The sequence below is a fragment of the Onychomys torridus genome, chromosome 5, assembly GCF_903995425.1.
Source record: "Onychomys torridus chromosome 5, mOncTor1.1, whole genome shotgun sequence".
NCBI classification, from domain to species: domain Eukaryota; kingdom Metazoa; phylum Chordata; class Mammalia; order Rodentia; family Cricetidae; genus Onychomys; species Onychomys torridus.
The window spans coordinates 56,311,102-56,337,638 of NC_050447.1; the positions used below are offsets into that span (position 1 = coordinate 56,311,102).

A 26,537-nucleotide genomic window follows, 5' to 3' on the forward strand; every position below is an offset into this window, starting at 1 on the left:
GAAGTGTTTGAAATATACCTAATTGAAATATATCTATGTATACCTAGAAAACTTAACTAACATGACTATAAGTTTGATTATCATGGATGACTAATTATTAATCTGTATTTCTTAATTATGCATTACAATTTCAAATGAGCTACACAAACATAATACCTTAAATGAGAGTAGAAATATACATATGGTATAACAAAATTAACTTTAAATTTGTAATAAACTAAAATCTATAGCAATGTAAAACATTTTAAACAAGTTATTGCTCTTTAAAACTAGGTTCAATCTACCCTTTTATCCTCTCATAGCTATATTATCCCCTTTTCTATTTTAGAAAGAGATAGTATTTATAATCAACTCCCTTTAAATAAAAATAAACATTTATAGACAATATTTTGGGAATTTGGGCATAGCTTCTCATACTACTTCCTGCTGGATGGGGGCACTGGCAATGTTTTGAGGATCCTGAGAAAATTAAGAATTATGGTCAAGTCCTAACTGGAATAGTCTGTGAGACTGCATTGTCTGAGCCAGTTGCCTTAAAGCTGTTCTGGATGTTGGATCATCTGGGCCATGGTAACATCAGAGACCTTTCAGGGGGTCTTGGATAATCAAACCATATTAGCCTGGAAGCAATCCACAGGTTCTCATCTTCTGTGGAAGCTGAATCTCTTTTCCAAAGCAACATATCCTAAGACACAAACTTTGAAGTCAAGATACCTTTAAAATATATGTATTGGCTTAACTCAGTAGCCTTTACAATCAAATGTCTTTCTGCAGTTAAAAATCCCAAAGACAATATAATCCAGATTTTCTGTGTAATTTCCCTCTCTATGTGGCTTATTTTTTAATATTATTCTTATTGTCTCTTTAAAGACTTTATTTTTTGAAACTATCTAGTTCTTTATATAACTGTCTATTCATCTTTCCCTCTTTCTTCTAAGCCTATGTACATATTTACACACACTATAAACAATTTAGAATTTTATTCCATCTGAATCTGTCTCATTGTGAATCTATAATCCTTCTCTGACCAAGAGAGATTTTTAACTGCTAAGCTGTGAGGCTAGGACCAGCAGCCTTGGCTACTGACTCCACCCACCTGAGTTTTTCAACATGGTGGGAGTACCCAGGAGAGTCATGCTTACCTGCTAACTCTGGGGTCCATGCTGCCATCAGTGAGCATGCAGCTGGCCCATAAACCCTTTTTGTCTGTATGAGTAAAAGCTAAATCCACCATGCAGTGCACTGAACTGCTTGGAGACACCACTGTGTACCATGGCAGGAATCTACCATGCTGCACTCAAGCCCACATGCCATAGTGTCTCTGTACCTTGGCATCTCTATATCTCAGCCCACATGAGACATGAAATAGAAAGCTGTTCTTAGCTCAATTTTAGAATTTCTTTTTAAGTTCTGTCAAGTTTTAGGTGGAAGTCGAGCTAACATGTTGGACAGCCAAATGTAGCCAGAAGTTTTCTCCAGTACCATCCAGCCTGTGGTCCCTCAGCTGCTTATAAAATAATCATTCAGAGACTTAATATTAATTACCAATTGCATGGCCTATGGCAGGCTTCTTGCTATCTAACTCCTATAACTTGACCTGTTTCTATTAATTTATAAGGCCAAATGGATTTATTTATCAACCAATCAGAGCAATACATATTCACAGCATACAGAAAGGCATACCAATAGCAGGATGTAAAGTATTCCTTATAGGAAAACCCCTCTTTTGTCATTAGCTCTAAGAATATTATGTTGCCTTCAATTTTATGCATAGTTTCTAAAATAAAATTTATCTTCTGAGAGACCACATATATACATACTTGAATGTTTATTTTTGTTGTTTTAGAGGGTTCAAGGATCTGGATCTGGACACACCTTCCATTGAGAAGCGATTTGCCTATAGTTTCCTGCAGCAGCTCATCCGCTATGTGGACGAGGCTCATCAGTACATCTTGGAGTTTGGTTTGTAGTTTCTCTTACTGCTCATGGTCCAGCTCTTGCTGTTCCTAGTGTCTGAAGTGTCAAGGTGTCCACATTCCATCCATCTTAGTACAGAAGAGTGCATAACAGCCAGTAACCAAGTTTCTGGACAGTGGGTTGAATTTGAAAACTTTAAAATAGCCATATAGTGTTATATGAGTGCACATGAATTTCTTAGACACTGACAGAGTTTGGTTATTTCTAAAATGTCCCTATTCTAAGTCTGTAATCATCTTCTAGCACAAAAATGGGTTTTTCCCTGAATCAACCATATCAAACCAGGATAAAGATTGTTCACAGTTTGAACCTCTTGGTATTTAAAATAAAATTGTATTTGAATTTGTTTCTTGGTACATACTTCCAAAAACGACTTTTTGTTTATTTGTTTTGTTTTTGAGGTAGGGTCTTACTATATAGCTAGTCCTGGCTGGCCCTGAACTTGCTATATCAATGAGGCTGGTCTTGGATTCACAGAGATCTACTTGTCTCTGTCTCCTGAGTGCTGGAATTAAAGGCTTGTGCCATCATCACACCTAGCTAAGAACAGCATTTTCATACTGAAAATTTGAATGCTCTGGTGATGAAAGTTTCATCAAGGGGCCTTTCTGTGCCATTGCGCAGTTATTTTACAAAGGTAGAGAAAATTGTAAGCTAGGAGACCCCATAATAAAAACATTAGCATCTCTGCTTTACATTTCCTCCCTTCATTTCTATTCCCATTTCATTTCTGCTGGTGTGGTTCTGTTCTCTCCAAACCTGTTCATATTATGTCAACATGTCAAATGTAAAAAAGGATATTTCTTACACTTCCTGAAATATTTGGTGATTTGACTTGCACAAAGCCATCTTAATATATTTTACACAAGAAAGTCCCTTATAAAGACGTTTGCAAGCTAGGATGCTGGAGGTATGTGCCCTGTAATAGCAGCTACATGGGAGGCTGAGATAGCAAGTTCAAGGACAACCTGTGCTAAGAATGAGGTCAAGGCTAGCCTAGGTAACTTAGTGAGACTCTGCCTCAAAATAAAAATAGACAGAGGGCTGGAGACGCTGTCCAGTGGTAGGGCACTAGCTGAGTGTGTACTGGGTTCTTTGTTCTATCCCCAGGACCAAGGGGAAAAATTCAAGTGTAAAACAAACAAACAATCAAACAAACAAAACCAAAAAGCCAACCACCACCACCAACACCACCACCAACAACAAAAAAACCACATTCTTTTTTTTTGTTCTGATATCATAAAATATCATGTCTTCCATGAAAATTACCCTGAGTTTCTAAGATTAGCTAAAGTGTATATCATCATTCCTATTTCTAATTGCAAAAGTTCTTTTTTTTTTTTTCCTGGCACAAGTTATTTTGAGTCTTAAAATCTGGATGCTTATGTTCATCTCTGAACTTTTAGTTTCATACAAAGTTCTGCATATCAATAGAATTGCTGTAGATTGTTATTACCTCTCCTGTGTATATAGGCATGGACCTTTTCTGTATGCATGAAGTGGGTAATAGAGACTGTCTTCCAAGCCAATGTGCTAAGGTCAATCAATTACTAACCCTGTATCTTTCTTTCAACCCTGGGGAAAACAAGAGTGGTTTTTCCTCACATAGGAAATCCTTTTTTGACATAGGTCAGGGTACCTTTGCTCTCTAGCAGAATCCTAATTTTGCAGCCGAGTATTCACATTGTTGAAGTTAGCCTGAGCACTTTGTTTGGCATTTTCTTTCAGTTTGGTGGGATGATATATTTAGGAAGACATTTTAAGCTATGCATTTTTATGAATTTCTTAAGATGTTAGAAGTTCTACATGGACCTAAAAATCTCTTCTTGTCTACAGATGGCGGCAGCAGAAGCAAAGGAGAACATTTCCCATATGAGCAAGAAATCAAGTTCTTTGCCAAAGTACAGTATATGACATGTCTTGTTTCAGCTTCAGTGTGTGTGTGTGTGTGTGTGTGTGTGTGTGTGTGTGTGTGTGTGTGTTTACAAAATGGATGTATTAGATCATCACTACTTTTTATAATACAATTTTCTATAAATGATCCTCTCACTGTAAGTATATACTCCCTGGCACAGAAATACCTGCTTGGCTCATGTGAGATGGGTCTGCTTGTGGTTCTTGGTCAGCACTTACCTTACACTCACCCAGCTCTCCCCACTGTGTTTCTCACATGACTTAGTTATGCCCCACCTCCCACCCCCACCCCCACACCCCAAAAAATCCAAATTCTAATTCTTAGGACTCTTTTATGTCAAATAGAAGTAGCAACCTAGTTTCTTAACATTTTGTACATCTTCTGTTAGGCAAAAGCTTAACTGTGTATGAATGACTATATTGCTTTGGCCATAAATTCTGTGTTGTGGGATCTTATCTTGCTCTTTCACATGCTGAGGCTCAGTGGATAAATTTCTCATAGGAAGAGTATCAAGGAGGGATGGAAATTAAGGAAAGTGTGGCCTTGCCACTGGGCTCCTTTACTTCCTTAGCTGTGTCAGGCAGTAGACTGGCCTGGGGTCTGTCACAGATACAGTAGTGTCCCTTACGTAAGTGTGCCTCTTAACAACACCTTGCAGTCAAGCTGAAGGCGCACTGCTACTGACAGTTTTTTTCCAGTATACTTGTATTGGTGATATTTCAGATCATTTTCTATAAACACATTTGGTAGATTTTCAAATGGCATGTTTTTTGAATGATTAATATCTGCCTTTGGTTCTGTTTTCAGAGTTATACCTTTTACTGGATCTCTCTTCTATTCTTTCTAATCTATATAGCACTTATAGTTTGATCCAGTCATCTAAAGATGTGGTTTTTGCCAGGATGTTAGTAATAGATGGCTAGATAGAAGGTAGATTGTCAGATGACAGAGATAGATCAGTATCTATAATCAGTTACAGCCACTACATTATTGTAATCCCCTCTTGACACCCAATTATCAGAAATGATATGTATTCATGTCACTAATATATCTTTAAACTGCCTACTTACCCAGCACCCTTAGTTGTTGCTTAGAGATGTTTACTGTGACTTAATTTCATTCTCCATTTTGATCAAGTAACTACTGTCTGCCAGCCAATATATTCAGGCTCTCTTATGACTTTCAAGAGAATGATAAAATTGTGTATTTAGTCATTCATTATAACTATTTTATGCTACAAGGCAGGATAAAAACACCATATCCAGCAAAAATAGCAACTAACAATTCTAGAGGCCAGAAAATGACTATATGGATCTAAAAATCCAACCCCATTTCTTGTTATCTTTTGACCAAAAGGCTTTGAGAGAGGGGGGTTGGAGAAAGAAAGAGAGGCAGAGAGAGAGAGAGAGAGAGAGAGAGAGAGAGAGAGAGAGGCAGACACAGAGAGAGAGAGAGAGAGAGAGAGAGAGAGAGAGAGAGAGAGAGAGAGAGAGGCAGACACAGAGACAGAGACAGAAACAGAGAGTTCTATCCAAATTAATGCCTTGGAAGGGCAGTGAATATAAGATTTTTCTCTAGTGAGGATATCAGAAAAGGTCTGCCTACCCAATGAAGTGGCTCTGAGCTGAGGTCTGCCAATGAGGAGCATGAGAAGTCAGAAGTGCCCTTCACAGGGAGGAAATTGCGTGTACCAAGATGTGTGTGCAAGTACACAGAGTAGGAGGAAGAGACAGTCCAGGGCAGTGGAACTAAATCTGAACGGAATGGGGACCTTGGCTTTGAGAAAGGGCAGATACCATGTATGTTGTGTAGGAAAGCAGGCAGCACTGTGGTTTTGAGTAGGTCTTGTATTTTATTTTTCATTTAACACCTACAAAGCAGAAAAAAAGGCAGCTACCACACACAGTATACAGTAGGACAAACAGCATGATGCTACATCCTTGTCAGTTCTCGCATGTAATAGTGACTCAGCATGTGGTAGCCCTAGGGATTTGAGAACCTGTTGGTCACTCAACTATATTGTATGAACACAATCAAGTATATATCATTTTGAGAATAATTCTGAACTGTTCAAAACTGTTGTGTTCTTCATAATTATGTTACAGCACATCCTACTCTGCTCTGCCCATGATCATAGCCATGCACAAAAGCATGTACATATGCACACATACATAAGCTGGAGATGACAGAAGAGAATCATCATGGGTGCAGTATTATACACGCACAGATCTCTGTGGGCTCTGAGCTCTTGCCACGCCCCCAGTAGTCCATTCTGTAGATCTGTTTTCTCTTCCTCTCTTTCAGGTTGTCCTTCCTTTAATTGATCAGTATTTCAAAAACCACCGTCTGTACTTCTTGTCTGCTGCAAGCAGGCCTCTCTGCACTGGAGGACACGCATCCAACAAAGAGAAGGAGATGGTGACGAGGTACAGAGCTATGGCCTTAGAGCTTTGTGTTTGATTCCTTTGTGTTTGTATTTAGGTCAGAGAACCCCAGAACCTTGAGCAGGACTGGGAGGAGAGTCCCCTCCCTGAGTCTCACACTAGGTGTGGAGAGGTTCTGCAAGTTAACATATGTGTATGTTAGAGATAGATCTTTTGATTTTGCTGCTTAAAGGAAACACTAACAGAAGAAATAAGACACCATTCAAGACAAAGTACATGAGGGTACTGTCTCCAGCCCATCAGCACTAAACAACCCCAAAATGACAGGCAGAATCTCCAAGAAGGTTGGGGAGGAATCTCCATTTTGTTATTTATGAAAACAACTATGTTTTGAACATTAGTTGCTTTGATTTTTTTTCTTGACAAGCTAATGTTTTCGAGCTTTCATTTTTAAGAAGGTAATGCCCTACTTAGGCGCTATTAGTTTTTCAAAAATGTCAATGAAATCATAGCTCCATCATGGTATTGGAGTGAAGAAACAAAACAAAACATACCTTTCTGGTGTTCTCTTCTGCTTCTCAACCCGGCATCTCAGAAACGCCTTATTTGTTTTAAAACCCATGTCTTCTTTATAGATGCTTTTTTCCTGTGTGATTCCACTGTGTTTCTGGGGTGTATGTTCTTCAAACTCCACCAGGACTCAGTCTATATGAAGATTAGCAGCTATGAAGATCTCTGACACTACATTGCTCACAACCATCCCAGGTGTTTAGACTGTATCTGAGCAATGTTTTCATAAAAGAGAGTAAACCATATGAAGAGTGCTTCTCTTGGCCTTGATGTTCCTGCTGTGTGGAATGATCACATCATAGATAGAGTGAGATGTACCCGAGTGGGACCACCATCATCAGTGGAGAGGAGTGAGAGTCCAGGCTTGAATAATGTGAGAGGGTGGAACCAACTCATTTAACTTTTATTATCCACTTCCCTGACTACACAATCCCACTATTCATTCTCTCTCTCTCTCTCTCTCTCTCTCTCTCTCTCTCTCTCTCTGCTCCTCTCTGTCTCTGTATCACCTTCTTAAATACTGATTTCCCTGTGAGGTTGATAAAACACACTAGTGAGCATGGCAGTATGAGAGGCAGTGCTGGGTCACATCCCACTGTGAGACTACACCCCTTCCAACTTGGGTATGACCTTCCTCCCTTAATTCCCTAGAGAGGAAAAGGTAGTCTTGCAAATTTCTCAAGGGTGCTCATCCATGTGTTTGGGCCCATATTCCTATGGACTGAGAGAACACACAAGCAGCTAGAAAACCCAGAGGCAACCAGATCCATTGAAGGATGGTGAATGCTGAATCTCCTGCATCTTCTGGGGTCACTTATCTGTTTGTAACAGAGACAGACCTTGTTCCCCAAGGGTGTTGGTAATTTAAATATCACTTGATGGATGTAAACCAGGAGAAAGTACACCAAGAGAAAGCAATGAAAACACACAAGAAAACCAAAACAAATTCCAATTTTTTCCCATTTTCATTCTCTATTTTTAGTCAATGTTAGCTTTACTCTTGGAAATGTTAACTGTTCACAACACACAGATGACAAAACACTAAGTTGTATATACTCTTACTGTACACAATTTTTACTTGCTGATTATACTTAAATAAAGCTGAAAGAAAAAAAAAACCATATACCTATATACCCCTGAAGTAGATGAGACTGTTGTCTCTAACCAATCTTGTATCCCTCAGAGAAGAAGTTAGAACCACAGGATTCAGGGGTGCCCCTAGTGATATCATTGTGAGGCCCTAGAAAGCGACCTGACAACTCTCATTAATGAATAATACTGTGGTGTTTTCAATGATGTCACTTTCCATTTCATAGCACCCAATAGAAAAAGGATTGGTAAAATTACTCTTCCCTTTAGCATTCCCAGAAAAGAAACACATATGCCTTTGAATAATCTTAGTACACATGCAAAAAAAAAAAATGAAACCAGAGTAGAAGTAAATTACTTCATGATGGTGCTTTAGTGTCTATTGTGGGAAGTTAATCTCAGAGAGAGAAATTCATACCTAAACCAATAGATATATGTAATGATAAATTAGGATATATAGATAGATGAAATAGACTATATAATTAAAATCATATCTAATTTAGGGAAATTACCAGAATCAAATGCATTTAAAAATATTATTAACCCAACTTGTAGAAGTACCTACCTTTTCATATATATAGTACAAATAAGGAGTAAGCATAATTTTAATAGCTGTTTTCTTCACATAATATATTATAGATACTTTGTTCCATTTTATGTGTTCTAAAAATGATAACAAAAACCTGATGATCCAAATGTTTAAAATAGCCAATATCAGGCACATGACAATAACATACAAACAACCAATTTATTTGAGATGCAGGGATGGAATACCTGAGATTTCTAGATGTCAGAGTTTTTACCAGTTGAGTTAAATATTACAACTTCAATAACTAAAATGAACAAATAATAAGATCAAGGGACTGGAGAGATGGCTTAGTGGTTAAGAACATGTATTGCTCTTGCAGGGGCCTGGGCTTGATTCCCAGTACCCACATTAAGTGACTCAAAATCACCTGTAACTCTGCCTCCAGGAGATCCATGCCTTCTTCTGTCATCTGCCAGCACTTACACTTTTATATGTATGTGTGTGTGTCTGTGCATGCACACACAGGGAGATAGACATACAGGCAGGTAGACAGATACACACACACACACACAAAAAAAAAATCAAGTAGATAAAATGCTAAACCCTTACCTTGCTGTTAAGACTAGACAAGGATACATTGAAATGGATCATTTGTTCTGTAATACTGCTTTAAATTAATATTTATTGGTTAATGGTTGTTCCTAGCAGTAGTTTCCTTTGAGTTAATTTCTCCCTAGTCATTAATCAATGATTCTGTGAGACACTTTCTATACTCACTTCCTAGCACTCAAAATTCTTTCCTAAGCATCTATTGTGTCTCAAGTCAGGATCATCATGTCTGCAAAGATTGAGATTTGCGACAGCAGAGTCAAAGGCAATAGTTTTAAGGGATGTGTGGGATGTGGTTTGTAACAATCACAAGTCATAGTTTGCCTAGAAATTCTGTCCCTAAAATAGATGACATAAAAGGAGACATTGACCTTCCTGGAGGCTGTTTTTCTCCCTGATGATATTTGGTTAGTGAGAGTAAGATGGGGAAGAATGACCTTTCTCTGGCACAGTGAGTGAACAGGATCTAGTGGAAAGAGACAAGAACTGTCCTGTTTCTGAAAGAGCCACACAGCCTAGGTGTGGATCCATCAGGAGAAGCTGTGTTAACATATAGTCAATGTTATCAATTCAGTAGCATCAAGACTAGCTCACAGTGCTTCCCACAAATACTAGAGAGTAGTAATCAATGCCCTTTAACACAGGTGAGGATGCAGCTATATAGTGTGTTACTTTAGGTCTGTACTGACAGTCTTTATAGAGAGATAAGTCTGTCTTTGTAAAGAAGGCACTTACAAGCCACTGTGAAGCTCAGTAGATGAGAGATCTTAGGGTTGCTTTTGTTTAGAAAAATTAGTAAATAAAATTATAGTACAAATAATATACATATCAACATCAAATATCACACCTTAGGGTTGCATACAGAGATCTTTATTATCAAAATATTTTTTTTGTTCCAGTAAGTGGTGTCCTCTAACCCAACATTTATTCAATCATTTGCAGATGAACATTTTCTTGGAAAAGCTACAGAATACCCTATGTAATTATTTTCATTAATAAATGAATCCAGCTTGGTGTGGTGGTACCTGCCTGTACTCTCAGCATTCAGGAGGAGCAGACAGTTGGATTATGAGTTCAGTGCCAGTCTGGACTCCCTGAGTAGTGTGAGGTTAGCCTGAGATGTGTAGCTTGTCCTTGTTTCAAAGAAAAAAATCAACAAATACATTAAAAAAAAACAGATTAATCCATTGTGATATAAAGTAGTGCAGAGCCATCAGGTCAAAATTAACTAAAAGAGAGGTCAGCACACAAAGGTGAGACTCTTCCCTTCCATCTTCCTAGATTTAGTCCCTTTATTTTCCTGTGTGGCTGGTCTCTAGGGTTGGTGTACCCTAGAAAGAGGAGCTTTCCAAGAGAGCCTGGGCAGTGTGGAGCCAACTAACCCCACTAGGGAAACCCAGATTAGGTAGGCCTTCACAATCCTCTAGGGAAGAGTGCCAGGAAGTGCTGACTATAACAAGAGCTGTTTTCCAAAGGGCTCAGAAGAGAGTAGAGAGATAGAAGAGAGTGAAGGTTGCTACCTGCTGGATTAAATGCCGTGGTGGAACTTGATTGGTGGTTCCTAGGAGCATCAGCAGGGACACCTGGAGATAGCAGTGTCACTGGAGAGCTGGACATCAGGAAAGGCTTCTTGGGGTCTCTACAGCCTGAGTTGAGTCTGGTGGACAGGGTTAAGGACAGTGAGAAGGAAATGAGGTATAGCAATCAATATCAATAAAGAGTATGTTTAGAATAGGGACTCTTGGGAGGCCATGGGGCTCGGAATGGGCAAAGAGGCAGAGTCTACACCTGCCCTCACAGCTCTGGAATCTCCACTGAGGGGTAGTAGGTTTGAGGTTCTGATGCTGACTGTGGAATACATGCTGTGGTTACCTGACTTGTTCCATTGATAGTTACTGTAGATTTCCTGGGACCTCGAGGTAGGGAAATAAGACACTCAACTCATCCATCACTGTTAAGAAGTCTTCTGGTTATCACACCTATAATTTCCTCTGACTGACCATCAGATAATCAGTTCAGATTCCATTTCTAATTCATGAAATCTTAATTCATAGCATGTTTGGTATTTACATGAGGAGCACAGTGAAGTTTAGAAGACACATTTTACCCAATAAAGGATTAATAAAACTTACAGTAACACTTATGCCCAAAGCACCATATTTCTGTTTGTAAATAAGGCCCATGATAGTAACCAGGTGTATTTGGGCAGATTGAATTAGACTTTTTCCATGTGGGTTTTCTGTAATTCTGTTCCTTGTGAGGTTTATAGAGATGGCTTCTGTATTAATGAGCTTTGCTTTCTATTTTATTTTGTTTCTTTACTTATAATATGTGCTTTTTAACCATGTTTGTTAAGAGACGCAGAAATTCTTTCTTTACTCTCTTACTCCACATCCTGCTCAGAGAGTCGACCCTTTCTGCGTGACATCTTGTTTGCTTTTTTCCGGCTCATAGGTCAGCTGTTTTGTTTTTCTTTCTTTCTTTTTTCTTCTCATCTTATTTGATTTATTTTTAATTTCCCCCTGTCTTTTTTCTACCTCCCCTCCCCCTCCCTTTTTCTCCTTTTGTTTTTCTTTTGTCCTCAGCCTGTTCTGCAAACTTGGAGTTCTTGTCAGGCATAGGATTTCACTGTTTGGTAAGGAGACCGTTGGGAAATTTCTGAGCATGGCCATCAGGGGCTTTTCTTTGCTAACTTTGCACTGTGTTGTGTGCTGCTATGTTGCATGGATGCATGGTTGCATGGCTGCATGCATGGCCATCATAGGCCAGACAAATTCCTGGAGGTTGTATATAAGTAACATTACATATGGAAAAATGGAGGGCTGTGTCTTTCCTAAGACAGTCCAAAATATGACTGAAAACTGAAGCATATTTCAATTAAAAAAAGCAAAAGAATGAAAATGGCAAGTTTCTGCCATATTTACCATTTCAAGGATAAAATGAAACCAGGCTCTTGGATTTTTGCTTGGCTCTCCCCAGATTAAACAATAAGCTGATATCAATCCAATTTTGGGACTTTACATTGTATTTTCAATGTTCTTGACTACAGATATATTTGTCTCCTGCATTCTAAACCTTGGAGCTTGGTAATTGGTACCGTAGAGCCCAAGACCTTTGCTTGGCCAAAGTGGCTTCTCGAGCACCACTTTCCACACCCCAGCCTTTTTCTGACATGCCCAATGGTCAGTCCATGTTGGTGAAGGACATGTTCCTGGATAGCTGTGCAGAGTGGGCATCTTTGCTGTTGTTCCTACATGGGACTTCAGGACTTGGCATCTGCCGGCATATTTCAGGCACTCACTTTCTTTTAACTGATTATATAAACTGCCAAAGCAAATTTGAGCCCTTTGCTCTCTAGATTTTGGGGATAATGTTGGAATATTTTATAGAGATGCATTGCTAGAAATGCTTTCAATTTAACTATATTTCTATGAAAGTCTAAAGATTTAGAAAACTAAGTCCTTTTGTAGAATTCACAGTGAATAAACTGAGAGTCTTATAGATATAATAGAAACACACACACTTACTCACACAGAGACAGGTACAAATAATATACATTCTTATTAAAATTTGTAATAAGTAATAGGTTTTCTTACAACTAGCTACTATTGTACTATATACTTCTTGATCTGCAGTGTTTAGTACACTTCTGTTTATCAGTTAACTCATATTTCATATACATTGTCTGGGTTTTTACATTATAGCTTAAGGTATTTAAAAATTTCAGGGCAGTTATCTTCAGAATGATTTCTGCTTAACCATTTTTATTTAACTTCTCATCAATAGACAACAATTCATGTGAAAATTCTTCAGACAATATTTTCATATTCTCTTCAGCTTTCTTGGAGTGACAGCGGGTTCAAACACCCCCTTTGTCACCAGAGAGTACTGTCTAATTATGGATAGCTCTGATGGGGGCTTGTCTGTCAATGCTAGTGTTTATATACTCATTTGAAAGCATAATAATTTTACATTCTTTTTCACTGGCCACCCATTTAATAATCTTATTTCTTTTGTTTTATCTCACTAATCCCCCTCTAGAAAAATTTAATATATCCCATATACATGACAAAGTACATATGTATTGAGAACAAGAAACTTTCCATAATTATATATCTGCTTAATCAATAGTCAGGTCAAGACAAAGTTTCCAACATTCCTGACACTTACTTTCATTATGCCATTTTTTAAAAATGACAAACTTTCCCAAAGGATTACTACATGGATGTTCCATGAGCAAGGATTCCTTTTGCCTGTTATTTAGACTAATATTTTTCTTTCAAGTATATCATCTAAGGGTAACTTATGATAAATGTGCAGTATAGTTTGTTGTTCCCATGATGGGGTGGTAAATTATTCTTTCTTATGTAATCTTAATATCCAGCTAGATGCAATATTTGAAATCCATTAAGCTGGAACATGTCTTTAACATTCAAACATACTCTCATACAGACTTAAAGACTCTATTAGAGTCTTTGAGTTTTAGCATACAGACTTTACATAGCACAATTACAGCCTGCCTTTAGACTCATGTGATGACTAGGGGGCAACACTGGGCTTTGACTGTATACATGCTGCTTTTGACAATTAACTATCTGAATGATTTGGGCAAGAGACTTGAATACCTAAACTTCTACTTTTTTGTATTTGTGATAGGCTTAAAATCACCACTAATTTTAGAAATTTGTTGTGCATATTAAACCTAATTGAGTTAATGAATGTTGAGATATCATGGAAACTGTGAACTTGCTGTGTTCATATCATAGTTTGAACCATTAGATTTTACTTATTGGGGTACTTGAATCTTATTTATTAGCTCTTACATAGGTGAATCAAATTAAATATAAAATGTGGCTATTTAAAGTAGATGCACAAGACCTTTGCATACCCCACTTCTCCAGAGATGGGTTTTGCCAGAGAGACCTAAACAAATATAAAGCAGATGCATGCATATAGTCACATTACTCTTTTATTTAGTCCTTTTATCCTAGCTCACATGTATTTGCATATGACTTTCTTCATTCTGGCAGGAAATAAGCTGTTTATCAACTCTATCATATATACTGCCTTAGTTCAGAAAAACTCATCACTTGGAGCCAGAAGGATGGATCAGCAGTTAAGAGTGTGTACTGCTCTTGCAAAGGACCCAGGGTTAGTTTCTAGTACCCACACTGGGCAGTTCATGACCCCTGAAACTTTAGTTTCAAGAGATCCTCCTTCTGGGCTTTATTGGCACCCACATACATGTGATAACTCTCATAAACATAAATAAAACATAATACTTGAAAATAATTCATAATTTCATTTAAGAAATAGTTGAGACAGATTTAACCTCCATGAACTATTTAGGTTTGATAATGGGTACCAAAATTGAAGACACAAAAAGATACAAATTAACCTTCTATAGGTAGGCATTGGAGACCTGGGGAGAGCAATAAACAGATCAAGTTCTTGCTGTTGGGGTCACTGTGGTGAGCTGGTCTGGAACGTACTGTATTTAGTCTGTATTATCTGCCAAATTAAATTCACATCTACAATTCTTTGGTAGTCACAAAATTGTTATGACATCTAAACCATGAGGATTACTAAAAGTCGACTCCCCATATTTGCATGTGTCTTTGATCCCCTTTAAAAATCTTTCCTATACATCAAATATCCAAAGAAAAGAAGAGACCAACCCAACAGCTCTCATGCTCTGAATGGTTATTCTGAGGCTCTTAAAGCATTTCACGTTATGTGGGAAAACGGTAAAGTTACTTTTTCCACAGATGGGTGTTTTCACTGTAGAGTTTTGGTAAATAGAGCAAGCTATTTTGTGAGGTGGGGTAGTGGAGAAAAAAAGAAAATACCATCTTGCTTAAATCCATGCTTTCCCATTTGCACTCTGACGTGTTTGCTTGACTCTCTAAGTTGGTGCACACATGAATTCTGGAAATTCAGTTGGGATGGGAATAATACTTAGACACTTTGACAAGACAGAGGATCTCACTTGCCATTCTAAGAGCCCAATGTTGGCTAAAGAAATATTGTTTTTATTCTTATTAATACTCTCCACTTTCCTAGATAGGAATTCTGTTTGCTAACTTAAAGACAACCAGAGCATCCCCAAACTTACCCATGACATTAAGTCCTTCAGTCATTGGTAAAGGGAGCAGGATATGAAGGCAGAACCACCTCAGTGATGATGTCACAGAGTTGTGCCTGAAACATTTGTTAAGGGCATTATTTGCATACACAAAGAAAAAAAAACTGTGCTTCAAATGTATCATTGAATACATGGTCATTGTATGTCTGCTTGTGTGAGACAGTATATTAGGATGTGAAGATGGAGAAATGAATTTTCTTTCTGTTGTCACACAGAAGTCAATCTGCAAACACTTTTACCTGTGTTACTCCCGGACCAGAGAACCCATTCTCTCTGAATTCCCTCTTCCCACTCTATGCCCCATGCCGTCACATCTTCCTCTCCTATTCCTGCATGCCCAGTGCCTTCCATTCCTGGAGTATAACCTGAGCATGCAAGTCCTGTGTGCTGGCTTCGTTAGGTGCCGCTCCATCCGTTCACGCCACCATGCTTTTCCTTGCTTACTGTGCTACCTCAGCTTTCCTGGCAAACTCTCTACCCCTATGTGTCATGTCCCTTTTCACTCAGGGTCTTTGGTGCTGAATTACTCTGTGGGATGAGATTACCCACACCTAACACTTGCCTTCTTAAACCCCACTAAATGCAGTAGATTCCTGCCCTCTGGCTTCCATTTGTCTTTATGGGGCTCAGCAGGAAGCTTGGCACATGATAACCTTTTAGAAATACCTGACAAGTGAAGGGATGAATGAACCAATCAGATCTTGCTCTCAAGGAGCCCAGGGTCTTAATAGAGAAGAAAGGTAACAGACATTCAAAATAGTAAGTGCTGTAAATTGCAAGAGTTTTTCTTTCTTTTTTTGCATTCAAATAATACAACATTTAATTTTGTTTCTATTTTTTGGAAATTATTAAGGAAAAAATATAAGTTTTTCTTATTAATACACTCAGTCCCCCAAGATACTTCTCTGAGACAGTGGAGAATGTATCAGACTTTTGACATGGAAACTTCCAGAAATGCTTAGGAAGCCAGCATTTTGTACATGACAAGCAAACTGTCCAAGAATTCTTTTGGTTTGACTTTATAGTGGCCCTACAATATCACTGCAGTTACCTACAATATCACTGCTGTTCACCACAGTGTTAGCTGGGAGGATACTGGCACAGCAAAAATATCAGATGTTTAAAAGGAAGATACTTGTTTTATGAAATTTTTCTGTTTTCCAGTTGAGGATACCTAATTTTCACTAGTGCATGGACCTTAAATTTATATTTGGACAAGTTTCCAAACTAAAAGCTAAGTGACACAATTCAGAGAAAATTTTTCTTGTAATCTCTCCCTGGCTGTTAGAAGATTAGATTTGCATTGATAGTTTTGATGTCTCCCATCAAAATCCCTTGTGTATTTGAATAATTACTGCTATCTGCCATCAGGAGGCATCAGAAAATTAGTCTGTGTATTTTATCCTTAAAAGACTCAGGTTGTACTGGGCTTGTTGGGCATGGTAGAGATAATGAATAAGAAATCCCTTTAAAGCCCCAAGCATCTCTGAGGATAGTGTCTGTCTAGAACTGAGAGTGTCTTTTGTCTTACAATGTGTCTAAACTGGCCTGCTCTTGTTCAGGATGATTACACATGTATATATAAGTGGGCTATTTTGAGATGTGTTTTTTTTTTAAAGAAGATAACATACAGGTATCATAAAAATTTACACTGAATCATGACTCATTGTCCTAAAGATGGAGTGTGTGTGTGTGTGTGTGTGTGTGTGTGTGTGTGTGTGTGATGAAAATATAGAACAAAGACTAATATGGCTTAACCACATTTTGGTAGTCAAATTATTTGTTAATGGAGTCATCATTTTATTATTTATTTATTTATTTATTTATTTATAAAATACCCATCACTGAGCATTACACACACATGCACACAATACACACACTGTTTATGTCACTCATAATTTTGTACTTTATATACAAAATGGCAATCAAAATGTATGAATCTCATTGTTTTCAAGAATTACATTCTGAGTAGTGCAAAAGAATTCTGTTTAAGGTTTGGAAGAGATGGCTCAGTGGTTAAGAGCACATACTACTCTTGCACAGAACTCAGGTTCAGTTCTCAGCACCTACCTCAGGCAGCTCATAACCACCTATAGCTCCAGCTCAAAGGCATCTGACACTTTCTTCTGGCTTGCTCATGTGCACATAACCACATACACATGCACATAATTTAAAAAATTTCTTTAAAAACAAGAGTTCTATTTAGCTTCTCTAATCTCTAGTTTTATATGTTAAAAATGAATTTATTTGTTGCTTCCCTTTTTGCCAAAGACCAACAACAAAGTTTGGATAAATCAATCCACTTCACCGCATCAGAATTCAGGCATATTAATTCTCACTGAGGCCATTGAATGAAACAGAAAGCAGAGACTCCTGAAGTAATTCAAATAGAATTAAACTGTGTAGAAGTTTAGCTCATCTCACTTCAGAAAGATATGTGCTGACTTTAAAAGTTTGCATACTACATGTATTATAGTATATTAGTGTAGGGAGAGGAATGTATCTGAGGAATTCAGCAAAAATTCCTTTAGTTTTGTGCGATGCTTTCGAATGCTTCTGGAGCATGTCTGCTGTCTGGTAAGACATGCTCCACCGCTTGTCTACTTACATTTGCATAACCACTTTTAAGCAGAGAAACTGCATGATTTCCAACTTGAGTCTTCAAAAGTCTTTTTCATTAAGTTATGATTGAATTGTGTGAATTAACCAATGTTTGCAGCACATGTGTTAATAGGGCAGGAGGAGGCTAAGAAATTCTGAAGGCAATTTACGAAGTGTTTTGTTTCCCCTTCAGGGAATGATGCTACTTCAATTGTGAACTGTCTTCATATTCTGGGTCAGACGTTGGATGCAAGGTAAACAGGCACAGTTTTGTCTAATGAATTGATAAGATTATGACATACAAGAACGTTTAAATGGTACCACATGTCTTGTTTTTATTTTGGTGATTTCGTGAACACTTTAGTACAACTGAAAAGAAACCTTGTACATTATTGATACAGCCACCCTTCATTTTTACAACCCCAAGGTTATTTAATCCTCACATCATTTCTCTAGCAGCTGATTTTGTAACTGACTTATCAATTAGGAATGCACCATATGTAAAGGAATAGCAGCCAGACAATTTGAGGAACCTTTTTAGTTCCCAAGGGTGATGCCTGTGCTCAAGAGTCATGATGACACCTGATTTTGTGAAAAGCTAGAGAGGTTCATCTTCATTTTGTAAAATGATGTCTAACAGGATAGGATGTATATTGGCCAACTGAAACCTAAGTCAGTGTGCTAGATATTCTGTTCCACAAACCAGGAATGTTGCACAAGTACAACATTGTTTAGCAAGATCAATGCTGCCTTTTAACAATCAATTTAGTTCTATCAATAAATACAAATTTGGCCACTTCATGTCTCTTATAGGGACTATTCTGTGACATTCCTTGACTGCATCCTTATGTTTAAACTTTTATGGGGGGTATTTCTGTAATACATAAAGGAGATGGAGTTTACACATCCATTCCCTTCCAGGAGCAGTGGACTGGGTTGTCCCATCTTCAGAAAGCCAAGCCTTCACTGGCTTTTTTAGACGAGGTTGCACCTGCTGCCCTTGGAAGTGTTTTAGCACTGGCATTGTTCACCTGCAGTCGGGTGTTTCCTTCATGCCTGTTGCCTCAGAAGGTGTCCTTGTGTTGTTGGATATAGGATTAGCCAACGGCTGAAATTTGCTGTTGTGTTGACTATGAAATCCCAGACCACTGACAGAAATCCTAAAAGCATTATTGTGTTCTGGGTCCTTACTGACATCAGCAGTGAGGTCACTTGTGAAAAGTGATTGGCCAAAGCAGCATTCCTGTAACTTCAGATATGTAGAAAACTTATTTTAGATTTGATATAAAAATGAAGTTAACAGTTGCTAAGGGAGGAAGGAGCTGCTCAGGCCCTCCCTTCCTTGAGGATGTATAGGCAGCTAATAGTTTCTAGGGATGGGGGAGACATTTTCCTTATTGGTGTAGTCACTGCTAAGTTGCCCAAGCACTTGTAAATAAACCCCTTCCTGTTCCCAGGTAAGTAACCCTTTATAGACTCATTGGTTCATCACCTGGTCATAGGCATGCACAAATGTGAGCACACATACACAAAGACATGGAAGTAGAACTCTCCGGAAAGAGGGAGGATTCAGTGAGAGGGGAACAAGAGAGGGTAATTGGAAGTGAATATATCAACATATGTGCATATATGAAAATGTTATAACAAAACCATTATTTTATATAATAAATGAATGCCAATAAAATTTTTGAAAAGTTAAATATGTTATAGGTACTGAAGTAGTAGAAAGGTAGCATAATGGGGAGGGGACAGATTTTCTCCTTTGATTTCTTGCTGTCATAAGGTCCAATCTCTTCATTCTTGATTTCCCAGGACTGTGATGAAAACGGGCCTGGACAGTGTGAAAAGTGCTCTCAGGGCCTTTCTGGACAATGCAGCAGAGGATCTGGAAAAGACAATGGAAAATCTTAAGCAGGGCCAGTTTACTCACACCCGGAGCCAGCCCAAAGGGGTGACTCAGATCATCAACTATACCACCGTGGCACTGTTGCCCATGCTCTCATCCCTGTTTGAACACATTGGCCAGCATCAGTTTGGAGAAGATCTGATATGTATGTAAATCTGGTCCTTATGAGCTGGCTTTTGAGCTAGCATCATCAGGGTCATCCCAACAAGCTTCTGCATGCAGATGCTTTTATTATTACAGAACAGCATAGATGGGTGTCCAAGTTAGAGAAACCATTCATATAGGGATAGGTCTGTGCCTCACATGGCCCTGGAGTAAAGTCACAGTTTTAGGTTATATTTTCTGCACTGTTGAAGTCCAAGTTCCACCAAATTCCATGAATCCACTGCACTTTTCCAATATCTACTTTCAATTGATTTGGAACATAAAGCCATGTCACATTAAATGTTTTCAGATCAGTTTTGAGACTAACACAGATGCTGACTGGACTATCAGTTAGTCCATCAAATAATATGAAATGTACTGAGCCAAATGCAGCATCTAGAACACTGGACTATGACAAGCACAAATAACTGTTGACAGGCTTGAGTGTGATTTTGAGAGATATTTAAGTAGCTTGTTTGGAGCCGGAACTCTTAAGTTCTTTTTTAAAAATTGTCCCCGGAATACCCAAAATTACATGGAAAATTAACACTTGAGCTGTCCTGACATTTTGTATGTTTGCTCATAGTGACATGGGATGGGCAGGGAGCTTTGGGGGAGCTGACACATTTTAGGAGACTTTTATAGCATAGGTTTCCCAGATGAGGACAGTGCAATGTGAAGCCACTGTGGGGTTCAGTGACTCTTCTGCTAGTATTTTCACCAGTGGGAACATTGCTGTGGCCCAGAGTATAGAAGGAAGTAGGTCTGATAGCAAACATAATTTCTTCTGTTGGTGTATATCCCATCTGGCATGGCAGCAGGGTTGGGATTAGAAAGCCACATTTCTTAGATTTCTTTCCCTTTTAAGCATGTCTTATTCAATGATTTAAAGATATTTTTACTAGATCCTTTGTTTTTTCTAACATCAAATACTATAGGAAGGGGATAGAAAGATGGTTCACTGATTGGTAGTATATATTGTTCTTGCAGAGGACCATTTGGTTCCCAAAATATACTTCAGATGGCCCACACACCCCTGTAAATCTATCTCTAGGAGGATCTAGGCTTCTGGCCTCTGCAGACACCTGAACTAACATACACATACTCACAGACAGACAGACAAGCATATTCCCAATTAAAAATAATTTAAATATTCTCTGGAGAAACTTATATCTATATGTCAGAACACTAGGGATATCATTTGTGAGTTATGGTAGCAGACAGTTATTATGTTTAACATTATGTGAACTAGAAGACCTTTTCCATGCAGACCTTCACAGAGGATAGAATATTTATTTCTCCCCATAGCAATACTCAATATGTTTATAAATTATATGTCCTTCCAGATAGTCTTGTGCTTTGTTTTATTCTTGGGCGAGTCCTTTCCTTTAACACATCCAGAGAGACTATTAAAAATGTTTCTGAGGAGGTTATAGATCAGTTGTTCTCAACCTGTGGCTCGTGACCCCTTTCGGAATGAAGGACCCTTTAACATGGGGTGCATAACAAATGTCCTGCACATCAGATAGTTATATTATGATTTGTAACAGTAGCAAAATTACAGTTGTGAAGTAGCAACAAAAAATAATTTATGGTGGGCGTCACCACAACCTGAGGAACTGTATCAAGGGTCACAGCATTAGGAAGGTTGAGAACCGCTGATCTAGATAATCACAACACATTCTTTAAAGTGTTTTAAAGAATTTTTCAAAGAAGCTTCTATGCTCTACTTTGTAAATGTGTTCTTACTTTGAATTTTCCAAAGTTTCAAACATTAGAATGAGTCTAATAAATTCTGGGTTCAGCCTAAACTTTCTCAGGCTCATCTGTTATGTAAGTGTTACTTCTCAATGGAGACTCTCTTTGTTCTCAGTGGAGGATGTGCAGGTGTCTTGTTACAGAATTCTGACCAGCTTGTATGCCTTGGGAACCAGCAAGAGCATCTACGTTGAAAGGTAAGAGCTCAAAACAGCCAGGTGCTGAGGACAACTGCCCTCCAAAACTCATTGTTTTATACATGTTTCTTACCTTTGAAGCAACCCAGATTAATCTGTCCAGTTTCTCGAGAGGAATTAGACAGTCTTTAAGTTAAGAATTACTATAGTAAAACACAGTGGGATTTGTTCTGTTACATAGCAGCATAGTATATAAAATTTAAACTTAGAGCTTGTAAGACTTAGAAGGGGTGTCTGCTAGCATTATTTGTTACTTTGTATCAGAAAGACAAACTAAATGGCTTATGGAGTAAAGACCCCTATTTAGACCCACAGCACTCATCTAAAGAGCCCAACGTGGCAGCCCTTGGTTTGCAATGTGCAGGTTAAGGGCCAGAGGCAGGAGAATCCTCCCAGCTTGACAGCCCAGTGTAGATGAATCAGTGGGCTCCAGGTTCAAAAGCTAGGGGCTGGGGATTTAGCTCAGCAGTAGAGCACTTGCCTAGCAAGCACAAGGCCCTGGTTTTCAATCCTCACCCCCCCCCCCAAAAAAAAAAAGAAGCAAGTGGAACCAGAGATGAACACAGTAACAGAGTCAATTGGAAGCCAAAAGCTAGGATGGAGAGTGATTGGAGTGACCCAATGTTGACCTCTGGTCTCCAGATGTGTTCTCACATGCCTGCCCCACTCACCCATCCACCCAAAGAAATATCAAGTAAGCTAGAAGCTCACTAAAGCCAGCTTCATTTTCTCGCATTCCAGACAGAAGTAGTTTACCACTGTCAAATGCTGTCAACAGGGAAACTAAGTCTGCGCATCAGCGATTGACTTGCTCCCAAAGCTTTAAGTGGTGTCTATTTGTGATTATTTTCCTAACCACTAATAATTCCCGAATTTAGAAATTCATGGCTAAAAGCATTCATATGTGAAACAGCTATGACTAATCATTATCCTTTCACAAAATTGATTTGGTTTATACTCACCTTTAAATACCCACATGCTCAGTTCTCCTCTGTTTTAACTCTGAAGACTTAGTAGCAGAATCTCCTTTTTATCCTCAAAGACATTTCCTTAATTTGTCCTTGCTTATAATTTCTTTGGTGTCTACTTTGGACTCATATTTTTTAATTCTATGAATTTTCTTTTCTTGCCTATTATGTGCAGGTAGTTTTTTATACATGGGGACTTTCGATTTTTGTTTAGTGACATTTGTCAATTACTTCATACATGTTGTGTCTTCTCAATTTTATAATGTCAAAAGCTTACATCGCTGGGTGGTGGTGGTGCACGCCTTTGATCCCAGCACTCGGGAGGCAGAGGCAGGCAGATCTCTGTGAGTTTGAGGCCAGCCTGGTCTACAGAGTGAGTTCCAGGAAAGGCGTAAAGCTACACAGAGAAACCCTGTCTCGAAAACCCCCCCCCGCAAAAAAAAGCTTACATCATACTTCTTTTTAAGCAGGCAAAAATTTAAATATCAATTTTAGTTTTCCTCTCTAGGTTTTCCATTATTCAGATTTACCTTTTCATGCTGTTGTTTGATTATTAAATATTAGTTCAATGTCTGACACAGGGATACAGATGTAGCAGTGAAAAAGCTAGTTTTCCACCCTCGAGGATCTTGAACCTGCTGGGAGAAGCCAGAACCCACAGAGAACTGAACTGATGAACATAATGGTAGATTGTGCTTGTCAGTTGAGGAACCACAATATAGAGAGCAAGATACCCAAGAATAGATCATTTAGGACCCAACTTTTAAAGCTTTTAACTAATACACATTCTCAGCCACAAACAAAATATCTCTGTCATTAAGTGACTGGGCATGTTTATTTTCTGTGATACTTAAACTACCTAATTAGAAATATTATGTAGGGGCTAGAGAGATCTCAGCAGAGTACATTGTTCTTGCAGAGAATCCAAATTCTGTTTCCAATGGCCACTTCAATTGGCTCATCATCACCTGTTACACCAGCTCCAAGAGACCCAGTGCCCTCTTTTGGCCTCTGAGAGCAGTTACACCCACATGCACATATCCACACACAGATGTACATAACTAAAATAAAAATTGAAAAATATTTAAAAGTAAAATAACATAATATTTTGTGTTAATTTGTCACATTTATAATATTTATATACTTCTTTTAGGAAGTTTATAATATGCTTAAATAACTTTCGTATCAGTCTTTCTTTGATGAACAACTTAAGATTCCAACAAAGCCATGAATTAAGTAAATTACTAATAAAAGGAGATAGTATCAGACTTTAAGCTCTGTCCACAATCAATGAGACATAGTCTGATTTCTTAGATACTTTCTTCTTATTATAAATGATAAGTTGATTTCAAGTGATATCCATTTAATGTATTTTAACATTTCATAGCTATCATTAAATTATTTTTGTGTGGTAAATTTGCATAAACCATAGTCAGTATTATTACTTCAATTTTTTACTCTTCTGAATCCACTAAGTCTATAGCAGAGATTCTTTCCTTGTTTTATTTTAAAAAGGAAAGGAGAAAGAAAGGAAGAGGCAAGCAGCTCAGATTTGTGAATGAAGGTGTAGAGTCTCTCATTTTAGTGATTTGTTGGTCTCACTAATCTTATTTTAAAGTTATTGCTAATAAACTATTTAGCTTTTATCCAGTGAATCAAGATTTGTTCACCAAAGCATATAATTATTTTTCCCCTGTAATATACAAAACTGGATTTCAGGTTTTTTTGTAGCAATATTAGTATCCCTCTTGTAAGTTAAATCTATCAGTTCTAATGTAACTTCTTCAGTTATTCAGCTGGAAACAATAAATATTTTGCCCTTGTAGGCAACGATCTGCACTCGGAGAATGCCTAGCTGCCTTTGCTGGTGCCTTCCCTATAGCCTTTTTGGAAACCCACCTGGACAAACATAACATTTACTCCATCTACAACACCAGATCTTCACGGGAGAGAGCAGGTAACACATAACTATGTTTGTTTTTTGAGAAATGAAATTGCACCTTGATGGTGTATATTTTTTCTGCAGCATTTTTTTTTTTTTTTGTGCTTGGTGTGGTGAGATCATTTATTCAAAAGTTTTCACTTCTGTACAAGGTAGTGATCTTGTAAGGAAGCAGTGTCCCTGGGTAGGGTTGCTCATGAGCCCAGCTTACCAGAGGAGCTTCCTTTCCTGGATTCTGGAGGAGTAATTGGCTGCAAGGGTGATTTCTTACCTTGATTAACAGATGGGGTAGTTCATAATTTGATGCAGTCTATGCATATGTGGGCTAAACATCACATAATTTTAATCTTTTGTATGCTTGATCATGTATAGGCATAGATAGTAAATAGAGGGTTTCCTATAATACAGTGGTTTTTAATTATCTCCTTCAATTTATGATCTATGAGAATCTTTGTTCTTGTGTTATAACTTATCATTCTTTTTTAAATGTGTACTTCTTCTAATGTATCTGAAGGAAAATTTGTTTAATTGCTCCTAAGTTAACGAACCATAGACAAATGAATACTCTACTGAGAAAGACAAAATAATCAGCAAATATGAAGAAAGTAGATTGATCTGCTTTATTATTGAATTGTCTTACAGTAAGTCAGGAAGGGTCATAGTATCGTTATTTATTTCATTGATGAATTTATGTCCTTCACTGTTTTTAAAATTTTTAATGTTTATTTTGTATGTGTGTGCTTATGCATGTGTGAATGTGTGTGCTACACTGTTCATTCCCATGTCAAATGACAACTTGTTCATCTTATCCATGTGCTTTTAAATTTTTTCATTAGCTCAATTGACCTCTATCACTTAAAAAAAAACAAAAAACCTTAAAATTGGAATTCTGAGAAACTTAACCAACAACTTTAGTTTACACTTGGATATAAGGTGTGTCTTGCTAAGATCCATGAGTTTGTGTGTACATTCAATGTGTCATAGAGTCAAAATCCATATGTGATATCCCATGCAGGAGAATCTCATTGTTTGTTGCATAGATAGCCATATTTTTTGTTCATGATTCCAGCTGAAAATTGGAAATTCCAATTTTCCTCCTTTGCTGATGATTTCAGAGAGTTACCTGTGAGAACCTACTAGAATTATTAACAAGAATGTGGGTTGGGCAAAGTAAGTAGGCTCTAGTTATTTTTTAGTCAGCCTCATAGAATAATCACAATCAGCTCTAAAAGTTCAGTATGTCACAGATGCCCTCTGGTAGGAACTTTCTTGTTTGAGTCTTTTCCTAAGACTTTGGATTTTGCTTGCTTTCTAATAATCCTAGAATATTCTCAAAACCTGGTGTGTGCAGCTACCTGTGAACTTGATTCTCTGTCACCTAGATACACTGTTGAGTATTTGGGTATTTGATTTTTTTTAATGAAGCTTGCTAATAAGTAATGTTTAGTGACTGAATAATTATTATTTAACTTGGCTATTTTGTCAGTCTCACTTCTCATAATAAATAAAACTAAAGGCAAATGTATTGAATATACAATAGTGATATTTTTACATAATTTCTATATATTTGTAAGTAGTGAAAATGGTTAAGTTCAAATTGTTGATTTTTCTATGTAATAATATAAAGTCATCTTATTTAGGCTTTGTGAATCATTAATATTTGGCTGTGAATCAAAAACAAAGTGGATTTATTACCTCTGTACAGATAAGGAACTGTGCAAGTAGAATATTTACATGCACAGGTTTCTTTATCACCTCATTTGCATAGCAAAGGGAATTAAATTTTATGATTTCATTAGTCAG

The 26,537-nt window shown here is 37.7% G+C and overlaps 1 protein-coding gene across 9 annotated transcripts in view; it reads left to right on the forward strand.

The window, feature by feature from the left end:
- Positions 1–26,537, forward strand: part of Ryr2 (ryanodine receptor 2) — a 596,457-nt gene that overhangs the window by 447,034 nt on the left and 122,886 nt on the right. For all 9 annotated transcript variants that reach the window (XM_036187934.1, XM_036187935.1, XM_036187936.1 and 6 more), the window contains 8 exons: positions 1,847–1,962; positions 3,814–3,878; positions 6,197–6,318; positions 11,659–11,708; positions 18,013–18,073; positions 19,632–19,870; positions 21,743–21,824; positions 24,619–24,749. In XM_036187934.1, the coding sequence (XP_036043827.1) occupies positions 1,847–1,962; positions 3,814–3,878; positions 6,197–6,318; positions 11,659–11,708; positions 18,013–18,073; positions 19,632–19,870; positions 21,743–21,824; positions 24,619–24,749 (866 nt within the window). The remainder of the gene's footprint in view (positions 1–1,846; positions 1,963–3,813; positions 3,879–6,196; positions 6,319–11,658; positions 11,709–18,012; positions 18,074–19,631; positions 19,871–21,742; positions 21,825–24,618; positions 24,750–26,537) is intronic.